The sequence below is a fragment of the Mus musculus genome, chromosome 7 (assembly GCF_000001635.26).
Source record: "Mus musculus strain C57BL/6J chromosome 7, GRCm38.p6 C57BL/6J".
In the NCBI taxonomy this organism is placed as follows: Eukaryota; Metazoa; Chordata; class Mammalia; order Rodentia; family Muridae; genus Mus; species Mus musculus.
The window spans coordinates 48166926-48181391 of NC_000073.6; the positions used below are offsets into that span (position 1 = coordinate 48166926).

The 14466-nt window shown below is 39.2% G+C and overlaps 1 protein-coding gene across 1 annotated transcript; it reads right to left on the minus strand.

Annotated features, from left to right (window-relative positions):
* Positions 1-1091: 1091 nt before the first annotated feature.
* Positions 1092-2060, minus strand: Mrgprb5 (MAS-related GPR, member B5). The gene has a single exon (NM_207538.1). The coding sequence runs from the start codon at positions 2058-2060 to the stop codon at positions 1092-1094; it is 969 nt and encodes a 322-aa protein (NP_997421.1).
* Positions 2061-14466: the final 12406 nt, after the last annotated feature.

Below are 14466 nucleotides of genomic sequence, written 5' to 3' on the forward strand. Positions count from 1 at the left end.
GAAATTAAGTACAGCATAAATATACTTGAACTAAGAAATTTTTCTAACATCTATTTTTGTTGTTGTTGTTTTTTATTTTATTTTATTTTATTTTATTTTATTTTATTTTACTTTTCTTTAAACCCTACTCCTCTCACCTGGAGCAAGTCTTGGCTTCAGGACAAATGCCTGTTTAGAATTCCTCTGCCCCACTATGCTGCCACACCTAGGTGAAGTCAGTTTCTGACAAATAACTCTTCAGCCTAGCCTGTATTCCTCTGAATGTACATTTTTACACTAAAAGATCCAAAAGATAAAATTTATGGCTAGGGATAGCATTAATTCTGAATGTTTCTTACCTTGATTACTGGATACTTTCACTTTTATTCCATTTTCTGTGGAGTTCCACACAAGAAAGCACTTCTCAGTAGTTCCCGGGCCCCCTACCCCAAAAGTTTCAAGTCTGCTTGTTCCAGCAGAATTTGTAGCTGTCTAGCAGCCACACGTGAACTGGGTTTACCTGAAAAGGGGGCCTGGAAATAAGGTAAGGGGGAAAGAGAAGGATGAAGCCAAGACAAGGTTCTGATCAAGGCTCAAAGTTTAATAATAAGCTTTACATTTATAACGGAAAAAAGGCACGAACCCCATCCCCTTATTTAGCTGGAGTATTGTGTATCAGCAAGGTCAGTGCAGGCAGTCAAATCATCAAAGTTCCCATGGAAACCTTCAACTGAAGCTAAGACAGATGTCTCTGTTCAGGTTGAAAAGGCCTGTCATGGCAACTGTTCAAGGTCTGCTTAGGCTGCTCATGGCTGGGTAAACTGCTCAGACTTTTCAAGGCTAAGAAAGACCTACTCAAAGCTGATAAAGCTATAGTTTTGTTCCCAAGTGATTACAAGGCTTATATCACAAGAGAATGTAATGAGACCCACATAAGACAGCTTTATGGTGTTGCACTCAGTTTCTGTGTAACAAGCCCCTTTCTCCCAATTTCTATAAAATGACTATTTCTTTACAAATTGTACAAGATTGTGAAAATTGCTTACATAAACAAAGGCAAAACTGACTCTCAGAGTAACCATGTCTGATCAAAGACTCACTCAACTACTGCACTAAACACTTTCCAGTTCCCCAGACCTTTGTGAGGGAACCCTCTCTCCACTATCTTCCTCAGGAGTGTCCTGCATGGCTCTCTGAAGAAGTAGCTTCAGAGACTGCCATTGCAACCTGTGCTGCCTAATGGAGCCAACAAGAAAGTAAATGATGGGATTGGCACAGCTGTTAACACAGGACAGGAATATTGTCACTTCAAGGACATGGTAAGAGAAAATGCTTTGAAACTCCTTAAACATTATCAAGAAAGATGAGTAAATCCCAAAGGGCAGACCCAAGAATATGAAGACCACCAATGTGAGAGCAATGGTCACATAGAACCTGGTCACAGGAATCCTGTGTGATCCACAGATCATCTTGACCAACAGGGCCAGGCTGGACACAGAAGGAACCACAGTTAATAATATTATAAGTGCAGTAGTGATTAAGGCACAAGTAATACAGAAATAATATTTAGGATCACTGAACAGAAGGCCACAGCCTTCCCCTAATAGGAAATTCAACAGTAGACAGAAAGCCCAGAGCAGAGCACACATGATGGATGATGTATGTCTTGGTCTTTGGCAGTGATACCAGATGGGCCACATAACAGATAGAGAGCGCTCAACACTGATGGCTGCAATCATACACAAACCTGCAAGGTAAGCAAACATAAATACAACGGTGAGAAAAAAAGTGTGTCTCCTATTTAACTGAAGGAAACATTCCAGGGAACCTAAAATCTGAGTGCAAAGTTGCAAGAAATCAGCACAAGCCAAGTTGCAGACATAGACAGAGAAGGCATTCCTAGGCAGGTGGAAGGCTAGAAGCCATAGGACTATGGCATTTCCTGCCAGGCCAAACATGGCAATGATGACAGTAAGAAAGTTCAGGGTATTGAACTTGCTGACACAGGAGAAATGTTCAGTATTGTTACTTCCATTCACTACTGTGTTGTTAATGTTCCAGGCTGGAGTGGTTAGACCCATGTTTAGGAAGTTTCCAGTGGTGTTCCCGCAAAAAAATAGAGATATGAACACATGATACTCTCTGTCAGGACCATGTGACTATGTAGGAATGTCTGGCACCGGTCCATAAAGAGGGGTAAGCAGGAATACAGAAATTAAATAGTTTACCAACCTTCCAGATGTGCTACAATATCCTTTTAAATCAAGTTTGTACTATTTGGTCTATCTATAGATCCATATGATATGGGGTAGTTGATAGTCCCAGTACTAAGCATTTCAGGTTTTGTTATGGGGAGACAAAATTTTGAAAGGAATGTTATTTCTGTTCTAAGGCTGAGATTTCTTCTCAGGTGTAGAAAAATGGAAGCTGTTGGCACAAGCCATATCTTCCCATAGTCACTGGAAGGTATCTATTAAACAGGTGAAATGGAATCGTGAATGAGAAACACAAAAGGAATTTTACTTGCTATGAAGATGTGTAGGTAAACATTATGCTAGAAACATTATGCTAGAAATGCATTTAAATTTTTGAAAACTAGAAAGCAGAGAATCCTTTAGGAACATCAAGCACATTTCTTTTAGGTTTAGGCCAACAGTGTTCTGTTCTCTGCAGGGGTTCGGTGAAGAAATAAGAACTGTAACAAATGAGTCAGACATTCAAGAGTAGCTGAAAAATTGGAGTAAATGTTTTTCTGGTTGTGACTTGTACATACATGCAAATGAACATGTCTCTGGCAGGAAAAGTGTGGGCTGTGCTGCAGAGAAAAAGAGAGAGCACCTCCATTTGGAAATAGTATTCCAATCCCTAAGAAGAGCTGTGAGATCTCTAAATTGATACAAATAGTCTGGAAAAGAGAGCAGGGTAGCTGGGCAGGTAGCATCACTTAGAGCTTTCTGTCAACTCTACTCCCCCATACAAACATCCTTGATAGGCTTCTTTTTTCTCTCATAAAACCATATAAACATTTGGAGAAAAGACAAACTACCCTGGTATTACTCTTTCATTCCTATACTGGCCAACAGTTCAGAATGAGGGCAGTTCCTGTGCTTGCGGTTGTTTATCCTGAACAGTATTTTGTAATGAGAGCTTTGCTTCACAGGATCCTTCTGGCTAGCTTTTTATAAAGACATAGGACTTCATGAAGGAGAAATCATTGGAGGATGCTCAGACAGAGCTCAGGGAAAGCACCTACCCACAAGACCTTGCAAACTGATCTCTGACAAGAGCTTTGAATGTTATCATGCAACAAACTCATTTGTATTCACCAATATCACCCCATTCCTTTTTGGAGCCGTGGTTACAACACAGGAGCACAAGATTTTCATTCAGGGAATCATCTGGGCATCAACAGCTTAAAATAGGCAGAGTGATACTAGATAAACAGAAGATGAGCTTGATGGTGATGGTAGCACCTCAGTCATCTCCACAATTATTTGCCAAGGGGCTGTTCAGTTTCATGAAACAGAATCAGGAAGCCAAAATAGGATCAACTCAGCCACAGAGAGCTGTTTTTTTTTTTTGTCTCTGCACAACAATCTCAACTAAATAGTCCTCCCCCTGCCTTTAACCATAGCCACCATGTGATAGGGATTTGGACCAAAGACCATGTGAGCAAGTTGGTCTGGAATTGCCACTGCCCTACTCCATGATCAGTGTCCTCATTTTATATCCAGGTAAAGTGTTTGGTTCTAACTTTAAGATCAATGTTCATATTGTCAACATCTCAACATAATAAAGATGCCACAAAATAGCTGTGGGCTCAGGTTATATAAAAGACAATGCAATATTTCACAGAGGAGAGGAAGAAAGAGATTCAAAGTTATGAAACCTTAGGAAAAAAATAAGCATTACAAGAGGACTAGAAAAATGGTAATATGAAAGAATCAACCATTTAAAAATTCAGTAAAAGAAAAACCCTTAAGATGAATAATGCATAAAGTGCAGATTCAATCTTCAATTCAATCAAAAACTCCACAAATCACAGGAATTGGCACATGTATATCAATAGTAAACTGAAGTACAAATGGTCTTAACTCGCCATTGTAAAGAAAAGAATGCTTGATTGAGTGAGAAAAGACAATCTAATTTTGTTTATCTGTAAGAAAGACGTTTCAGTGTCAAAGCTCAGCACATAACTAAAACACAAAGATAAAAAGAGACAATGCAAATTAATGGAATATGAAAGAAAAATAGATAGGGTGTTTATGCTCATATTTAACACAACAGATTTCAAGAGAAAATTAGAAGCAAATAGGATACATAAATGAAACGTTTCTTCAAAAAGTAATATATGTATCTGTATGTGGATAATTTTGTGTGTATCTGTACATACTTCATAGAATGAACACTACTAAGTACTAGGAACCAGTAAATCCAGATACATGGTGGTGATTTAATACCCATATCCCATTAATATATTTTATTTAGAGAATAATTTGACACAGAAACTTCAAAGATAAATTGTACTACACATTAAAGGACTTTCACATACTAGTACATAATAGTTCATGCATGAAGTATGGAACATATATCCTTGCCAGCAACCGACAGTAAATTTTCTACAATATGTCATATTTTATGTTATAAAACATTCTTCATAAGCATAAGTAAAATTTCAATGTTTCTAATAATGTCAGTTCACAATAGGATAACATTAGAAGTGACTGAGAAATGAATCAATAGGAAACATGCAATGACATAACGATGGAACAATCAGTGGATCATTAAAAGATGACATGAAAGTGGAAAACAGACTGCTTAGGAGGAAGAAGAAGGCCAAACAGGATTCAGTAAGGGATAGAGAGCAGATAACAGTGGGTGAAAATGATCACAATGAATTGTGTACATGTAGGAAACTGGAAAAACTGACCATAGCATAAATAAGTTGTATTCACAGTGTTCTATGCAATGTTATTCCATGATTCTAGGATAGGTCATTATTAAATAAATAAATAAATAAATAAATAAATAAATAAATGTAATAAAGAACATAAATATCAAGGAAAAATAGATCATTTCAAAAGATGAAGCAAATGCAGTCACATGATAGAATGTACCCAGGATGGTAATCTGTGAAGAAACTTGAAAAAAGAGATAGGATAGTGAAACATTGCAAAAGCAATATATCACAAAGAGATAGATAAAAAAGCTCTCTGAAGTAAGACAATATAAAATTGTTTAACAAATATGAAATAAGTATGTCCCCTTGACCCGATATATCCAATATTGTGCTTAAAATCTTCATAAAACTATGAGCCAAGAGAAAGAAAAGGATGGAAATCTAAAATTTAAAGGATAAAATTTAACTTATCTTGTACTAAAAAACCCCATGTAGCCTAGAAATGCCTCTGTGTGTCAGTGAAGATGGAATGTTTTTATATCCCCTTGCTTGTTTTTGTGAGATCCTGACATTGTTTACTCATGAATGGCTGCATATATGTAAATCTTGACAGCATTAGGTGGTGGGCCATGTATATATTGTAAAGATAAATGCAACAAAAGTCATTGACCAGCACAGATAATGTGATAAAGAAATTCTCCATATTTCTAACATTTTGTGGACAGTCCTGAGACTTTTCAGAATTATCCATACAGGGACAAAACACTGATGCTCTTCATGGGCAGGACAATGAGGTAAGGACCTAGTTCAGCATTGTTGGGCAGCAGGTTCACTGCCTGAAGCTGGATGTGGAACTGAGCTGATTGCTCAGGAAGGAAGGTTAGGTGAATTCTGAGTGTTGCTGCAGAGAAGGACCTGAAAGGTGGGCATGTCTAAGGGAGGACAGCTAAGTGGAGAGCAGAGAAAAGAGAGACAAACCTAACATAACATGAGCCTCCTCCATAGTCTATTCTAGTAGATGGGGAGTTTTTTCTGGTGATGAAAGCTTTCTATGCAGACTGAAAAGAAGCAGGAAGATCAGTGTTTGAAATATGAATAGTGATTCATAGGCTAGTCGCATTTGCATCTAGACTGTAGTTGCTAAAGGAATACGACAAGTTCCCATGTGGCCTAAATGACTGCTTTCTTTAAATGCTTACCTATATTGTCAATTGGAATCCTCCCTAAAGCTTATGGTGTACAGAATGACTGGTTTTGCCAGTTTTCTTAGAATAGAATTGTAGCATAAAAGTATCAGTGACTATACCTGATAATCATTTCAAAGTGTGAATTTCAATGCAGAAAAACTGCCTCAGGGCCAATGCAATGCATGTGACTCTGTGTGTGTGTGTGTGTGTGTGTGTGTGTGTGTGTGTGTGTGTGTGTGTGTGTGTTCCTGGGTGAATGGGTATGTGCATGTGCATGTACAGAGGGTGCACACAGGTGTTTGTAGAAGCTACATGTTAACATCAAATTTCCTCCAATAGATCACTAGCTTATTTTTTGAGACAGGGGTTTTCTTTGAATATGGAGCTCAAAGACTAAATAGCAGACACTGAGGGATCTTCTGGTATCTGTATTTTCAGCACTGAAGTGATGGACATGCCTTTCTAGGCCAGTATTATTCTGGAAGCTGGAGTACACATTCTCATGCTTGTACAGCAATAATGTGCACATGCCTTTAATCCCAGCATTTGGGTGGCAGAAGCAGGCAGATTTATGAGTTCGAAGCCAGCCTGGTCTACAGAGTAAGTTCCAGGACGTCCAGGGCTATACAGGGAAACACTGTTTTGAAAATTCAAAATAATAATAATAATAATTACTAGATTAAGATAGCTAACCTGGAAAGGATTAATCTCTTGTTAATCTCTTCTCACACTACAACACTGTGTGAACTGGAAAGTAGTAAAGAAAACACAGGGGACATACACCCACTATTAACAAGATGGCAATCAGAATTGAGGATGAATGAGAACTTGTGAACTAGCAGGGAAGAAGCATCAAATGGGGCTAAGGATGGCGGCAGTGGACATCAGCTACAGTCAGCAGAAATGTGGGTAAGATAGTGTTTACCCGTAACACTAGTGCTCAGTAGGTAGAATCTGGAAGATCAGAAGTTCATGATTTTTCTCCATGACCTACGGAGTCTGAGGCCAGCCTGGAATCACAGTAACTGGTCTCCTATTTCTGCCTAACCTGTCCTCCAAAGTCAATGCTCTTATCAACCATCACGATCCAGGGTTTCTTTACTGAATTTAAACAAATACAGCTTCAGAGTACAGAACAGCCACCAAAACAGCAGACTTTCAGAAGGAAAGACATCATCTTCTTAGGGAGCAGAAATCCATGCTGAGGCTGTGCCCTCCATTAACTCTTAGAGTAAGCAGCCCCATCACATTGGGTAACTTGAGTAGACAGGGGAAGGAAGAATAAGTTCTATATCTGCTTATGTTATATCACAGTTTGAATATATGTTTGCATGGTGTGATGTAGCATCACCATCCAATGTGGAATTCCAGAAAGACTAAGTCATGCATCAATCACTTTCCTGATTTGACTCAACTCTGGGCATACTCTCCTTAAACAACTTTTGTTGTGATGTTGTCTCAGGGAGGACAAGGGTATTCTGGAAATCACATTAATATCAGATTCTTAGGTTTTCTTCTTTTAATCAATCACTTCTGATGTTTTTCTTTCTCTTTCTGCATGTTTGTCCCCTGATTTTGAGAATGTACCAAAATTTTTCTTTTGTAAAAATCCTTGAGAGACCTTCAAGACCTTTACAGACTGCTAGAGAGGCCAAGGTTCTTAATTTATGTCTTAAAAATTATCTAGGTTTTAACTAAAAATGGATTTCAGCTCACACTCTCTTGATCCCTGTGATCAAAACATTTCCAGAAACTGATGATTCAGAGCTAAGTGGAGAAAAGCAGCAAAGTTATGTCAGGAGAGGAGCAGCCTTCCTGCTCCTCTCTGCATCTTCCCTACACTGACACTCTGATGTGGCTAAGAGTCCTTGCCCACAGAGCACTGATGCCCATTTAGGACTGAGGAACAGCAAGGTGGCAGTTCTTATATCTGACATGATGCAGCTGCCAACCCATGCAGAACAACTTTCTTGCTAAGGTTTTCTTCTATCAGTCTGTACATGAGTGATCACACTTCGACTGTAGTCAATAAGAACTATGCTTCCCTGCACACACTTCAGTGTAATCTCAAGTTGATAACTGTTGATCATCCCATACTTCTTTGTTCTCTCTGCCACCTGGCAACTTTCAGAAGTGCTGGATCTGAGCCCTAAGAGGGTTCCTCTCTCTAACTTTTCTTTTATTTGAGGCAGTTGGTGACGTTTCAATGATTGTGGAGAGCAGAAGGAAAGATATTTAAGATTTTTATTTTTTATCTCTCTCCTGGTAAATTGTGTGTTGACAGCAGTAGAGCTTCCCTGTGTATGCAATTATCTCCTTACAACAACATAGTTATAGCTATGACACCATCTCTCTTTCTCTTTCTCTTGTTCTACAGTATCAATTACCTCTGCTGATTTTTGAAGCCAAGGAGTGGACAACTTGCTCCACTGCTTTCTTTCCCACAGTCCCCATGCTTTCCCTCTGTCACTGAGAATCATGGTTTTTGTAAATAAACACTTCATCTGGCATTCTTCAGTTACTTACCTTTTCACCATCAGTTTCTTCAAAGAGGCAGCATACACAAGTGGTGGATTAGTTTTGGGAACCAACAAACAATGCACCTGTTTGCAGGTTTCTTTACAAGAAACAAACTATGCACATCCCTTTCTTCTTTAAAGGAATGACAGGAACAAATATGAATGATTTCAGGAAAAATAAGAAAAGTGTATAAGCCAGGCCACCTCTCTGCTTCAAAGGGAGGCTTCTGACTCATGCCTTCTCAGGAGGAAGGCCTAGACCATGCATGTTATATGTTGTCATAGCAACACGGGGATTGGAACTCAGCATGACAGTAACTCTGAACATTATATCCTTACCTTTCTTCCATTTTTTTTTTTTTTTTTGGTCTAAAGATGGAGAACAGGCAATGCAGAAGACCCTTCCACAGACAGAATCTAGACTCTGTTTCCTTGCTCTGGAATTGGGATTTGCCTTCAGGAGCTGAGAGAAAGTTTCTGACCCAGGTGAGGCTTATAAAAACACTGAGCAGACCATGTGATTTCCAGCATGAATACTGGGAACAGGACACACCTTTCCAGATGCCCTGTAAGATGTTTCTTGGCATCTGTCCCATTTCCACTCACAGATATGCCTCTCCCATCACATCCACTTAGGTATACCTATCTCTAAACAATTACTCTTTCCTCCTTTAAGGACCAACTCCCTTCAATAGGTAGTAAGACTGGGCAGTGTCAGTTTGGTGTGGGTGACTGTATAACTTAAGCATAAGCATATCATATCTTACATATTGACATCTCTCATCCCATCCTAACTGGTCCACCTCCATGTAAGTTTTCCTTTTTTCTGTATATTATGGGCTCCATTATAGCACCACTGGGCAGTGCCATCCTGGGGTCTGTGACTAGATTAATGAAGCAGAAGCAGAACAAGCAGCCTGGCTGGCATCTGCATGGTGAAGGTAGTGGCACTGTTGATACAGCTCCTTCCACATCACTGCAACACTCAGTGTGGTTTTCTTCCAAATGACATTCGGGTTGACAGTTTCCCTGAATCCTCCACAGATGTACTAAGTTCCAGCTCTCCCATCTGCATACTTTCATTACTAGTGGAAAGCCTGCATCTGTCTTAAGCTTAAAAGCCAAATCATAGTAAAGACAAACTATGTTCATTCCTGTTTATGATTAAATGACTGCTTTTCAAGAATTGGTGTATGAGTCTGTAACATTTTCAAAAAATGGTTCTGTAAAGCCTTTTGCAGGATTGGTAATCATGACTGTGTGGAATCTTTCATTCAGCTCAAGAGTTCCAAAGCCCTTGTTCTTACCACAAGAGATTTTTCTCAGAGTGACAGAGAATAAGGATTAGGGACAAAGATGGGAGATAGAGAAAATGAAGATGGGGAAGGGAACAAATGAAAGGAGAAAAGAGTGGCAAGGGAGAGGGGTAAGGGGAACTTGTCTTGCCTGACAAAGGACCACCTCTGGATTGAAAGGAAGCAGACATATCACATAGGAAATCAGCATTTTATAAAGGGATAAGGGAAATCGTCATGTTAGGAGGACTTTGATACTTAAAAACTGGGCCTTCCTAGATGCCTCAAGAGGAGGAGGTGGCCAAATAAGGGAGTAGATGTTGGGGATTAGCTTTAGTTGTGCAATCTAAAGGTTTTTAGCAAGGCAGAGGGAATGTGGAAGAAGGTCAAGGCCTGCCAGAGCCATGCTCAAGTGGGCTAGATTCCCTTCTTTGCCTCTTTTAAAATTAGATATTTTCTTTATATACATTTCAAATGCTATCCAGAAAGTTCCCTATGCACTCCCACCACCCTGATCCCCTATCCACCCACTCCTGCTTCTTGACCCTGGCATTCCCCTGTACTGGGGCATATAAAGTTTGAAATATCAAGGGTGCAATACCACTCTTCCCAGTGATGGCCAACTATGCCATCTTCTGCTACATATGCAGCTAGAGACACGAGCTCTGGGGTACTGGTTAGTTCATATTGTTGTTCTACCTATAGGGTTGCAGACCCCTTCAGCTCCTTGGGTGCTTTCTCTAGCTTCTCAATTGGGGGCCCTGTGTTCTATCTTATAGATGACTGTGAGCATCCACTTCTGTATTTTCCACTTTGCCTTTGTTTTAAAAAAATTTTTTTTTATAAACATCATGCTACTCGAACTTTTTCCCCCACAGGTTCTGTGACCAGTTATGTCTACCTTGCTGTTGCTGCCTGTTGTGATGACTTTGTTTTGACCACCTGTTTTGTTCTTCTCCTGTGACTCCACCCATTTCTCTCCTTTTGAAACCCCTACACTGGAACTCTATAAATACCTTATCTTCCTCATATCCAATGGTGATCTCTTGAACCCTGCCTTAGTGGGAGGAAGTTCTTATACAGAAATCAAAAAGCATGCTTTAATTAATTGCTTGCTTTAATTGATTTGGGCATGATGAGTTGTGTCAGTGGTCTTTAGTACCTCTGAATAGAAATGCCATTTTTGTTTTATTTCATCAATGTGAAGAAGTGTGTTAGCATGTGTACTTTCTGAAATGCCGAGTTCGGCATGTGTACATGCCCTTCTATCTCACTTCATAAAATGTGCTTACCCTTACCTTTGTAAAGTGTATATTCTCAGATTCCAAGTCTTTCCTCCTGTGATTTACATGTACCGTCTTCAAATCACCGGCACCTTAGAATCCTTTCTAGTTTTTCTAAATGTGATTTCATTTAGAAATCATGAGAGTTATGCTGTTCAGAGTTTGTGGGAAGAATTATGTGCTTTGGATGTGGCTTAAATGTGTCCTGCAAGCAAGCAGTGTTCACTTATTCACCCAATATGAAAGTTGTGAGAGGTTCTGTGGTGATTTTAAGAAGAGAAGGCTAATGGCAGGTCATTAGGGAACTGTAAGTAAGCTCTGGGGTAGTTGGTTCTCATATGACATCAAGGGGGTTGTGAGCATTGTTGTAAAAGGAAGTAATGTGGGTGTACTCCTATCTCATTCTTCCTGTATGGAGCCAAGATCCTCTCTCTGCTCCTGGTTCAATATCCAGCCTTGGTCCTAACCAGAACCCTGCTACACATGGGATGGTAAAATTTATACAGTGTCAGTGGGCTCTGAAGTATATTTTGTTTCACCAATATCAAGTATTCTTTATATTAATATACTATATCAGTGTGGTGTGTCATATCACTACAGGGTGGGAAGTGGTACCAAACAACTGAAAAGTCACTGTGTGAAATTTATTAACTACCTGGATGTCACTATCACTATGAATAATGTGATTTGAGTGGTAGAGGAGGTGGTCTACTGGGCCCATCTCCAGAATTAAAATATAAGCATTTATTCACCTTACTCAGTTAGATAAATTTTTTTAAAAAATCTCATATTTTATTCTAATAGTCCTTTGAAAAACGATAACCAAAATTTAGAAGTAGTTATAGTCCCATACCAACATTTCTTTTTTCCATGGCCCACTCTTGAGTTTTTAAAACTTGATAGGATTTATTCGGTTCCACATTCAACACCATGCCAAAAGAAATATTCCTTATGAACACTGAGGTAGTGTGCAGATGAATTCTTTTATGTCTATTAAACTGGATTAGAGTTTTAAAAACATGCACCATAAACTCACACAGATGTATCTGTTCTAACTGCTAGCCAGGTAAAAGTGACACACAGCATTAAATCTGAGATATCTCATAGTCTGCTACCAGCATCCTCTGTATTACATACACAAAAGTTTGTAGTAAATTTTGTTAGAAGAAGAAAGCTTTTTACTCATGTGAAGATGGAAGCTCATCCATGTTTCAGATTTTGTCAACATGAACACAGTAATGGAGATTACCAGTCCTAGGCATACTCCAACATGCTGTCTCCTACTATAGAGATGGTTGCCCACTGATGTCTGTTATTGGACTCTTTACAGTAGCTGGGAAATACAAACAGGCTAGATCACCATCCACTGATAAATGAATGATGAAAATGTTGATGCACATATAGGATATTTCTCATTTATAAAGAAATATGAAATTTTTAAGTAAGTGGATAGATTTGGAAATGATCCTTCTGGAGGAGAAAACCAGACACAGAATATCAAAAGTCACATTTTATGTCATATATGTAGATAACAGATTTGAAACTTTAGATATGTATGTTTAAATAGAGTATCCATAGAAATCAGAAAACTGGTTATTGGTTGTAATTGGCATGGGCAAGAGAATTCAAAAGCAGGTGTTATGAAGGGGTAAGGAGACTAATGGAACAGCAAGTTTAAATGGGATAGAGGATGGGCCAGCATTGTAGAGATATGGGAACAGAGAATGGTATCCCTAAAACCAAACACTTTAGAAAAAGCCATGTGGAAGCCAATTTCTGTAATCCCTTTCTAAAACACATGTACAGACACATGTGTGAGTAGACTTACTTTATAATGAAGGAGATATGTTTCTTCCAGCCAAAATAGGCTATCAAATCAGATGCCCAGTGTATTTGAAGATGTTGGCCACTGTGGTTCTATAGACTCCCAACCCTCAAACACTGCAGGCCAATGCTCTTCATCAGACTCTTTAGAAATTGATGCTAAGACCCTATTGATGAAGATACCACATACTTGAGTCATAGAGCATGAAGTAATCAAGGTGGTTTCTTTTTCTGACATAGAGTTTGGAAGGATTTCTCCCACTATATTGGGGTGAGCATGGCAGGATGAGTGAGAGGCTGTCTGGTCACGTTACACTTTGGTCACATTTGCAGTTTGGAAGCACAGAATAAAGAACAGAGGTACCTCCAGCCCTGATTCAATTCTGCCAGCAAGGCTCTACTTCCTGAAAATGCTACAATCTCCCCATTTTCCATTCCTACTGGGGACCAAGTGTTCAAATGCAGAAGCCTGTGTGAGATGCTTCACACTGAAACTGCGATACTACATTAGAATATTTTGATGGCTGAATGTCTCAGAGGAAGGGCTCCCACTTTGCCCCTTTCTGCAAAAAGGAGGCATAGTTAACAGCAGTCCTCTTCAAAGCTTCAGTTCACCAGTTCCCAAGAAGTTCAATGACCAAATTTTGAGTTTGCAGTAAATTTCTAATGATGTCACACTACCTTTGGCTTTTTGCCCTAGATGATTCTGTAAAGAAATAGATAACCAGAGAGGGAGAATTGGTACAATGGAAATGAAAGATTCAGGAAAGGTATAGTGTGAAAATATTGGGGCAGTAAACATGCAGAGACTTGAATTGTTATGGTAGGAAGGATACCAGGGGAACCCCCACCCACCTAGGTGTGCAGGGAGTGGAAGGGAGGATAATTGTGGCAGGAGGTGACCTGGGGTGGAATTTGGAGGGCTGTAAAATGAAAAAGTAAAAATAAAATCAAATAAAATGAAAAAGAAAATACTGTTGTAAGAAAATATTGTTCCAATTTCTCTCAGGATCCTAGATATACTGTTCCCTGCATTGTTAGCCAGCATCCAGATCATATGTGTTCTCTGCTTCATATTCATGCTTTAATTGTGTTTATAAGGAGATTAGCACCCCTACTGAAGTTCCAAATGTTTCCTTTATCACACTGGGATAGTAGCATGAAGGTTGACTGTGAAGAATGGTTGGGCCATACTTAGTAGAAGTTCATCAGTATTGAGTGGAATATTGTGTGCTCACTGGGGAAACTAGAAATCACTTTCTTTAAGTTCAGCATTTAGAAACTGTGGTATGGTATGGGGAATCAATGCTACATCTTAATCTGAGAGCCGAACATGGCAATGTGCAATAATCTCTCATATGATACTGAATTTCAAGGTATAAATGCAGCAAGATTTAAGAGGTCACAAATACAAGCTGAGATTTGTTACATTTTTGTAGAGTCAGAGTCCTTATGGAGGGGCCATTTATAAAGGCAGAA

What these genes read in the sequence shown, in the direction of transcription:
- Mrgprb5 (NM_207538.1), bottom strand. Translation starts at nt 2,060, where the DNA reads ATGGGTCTAACCACTCCAGCCTGGAACATTAACAACACAGTAGTGAAT.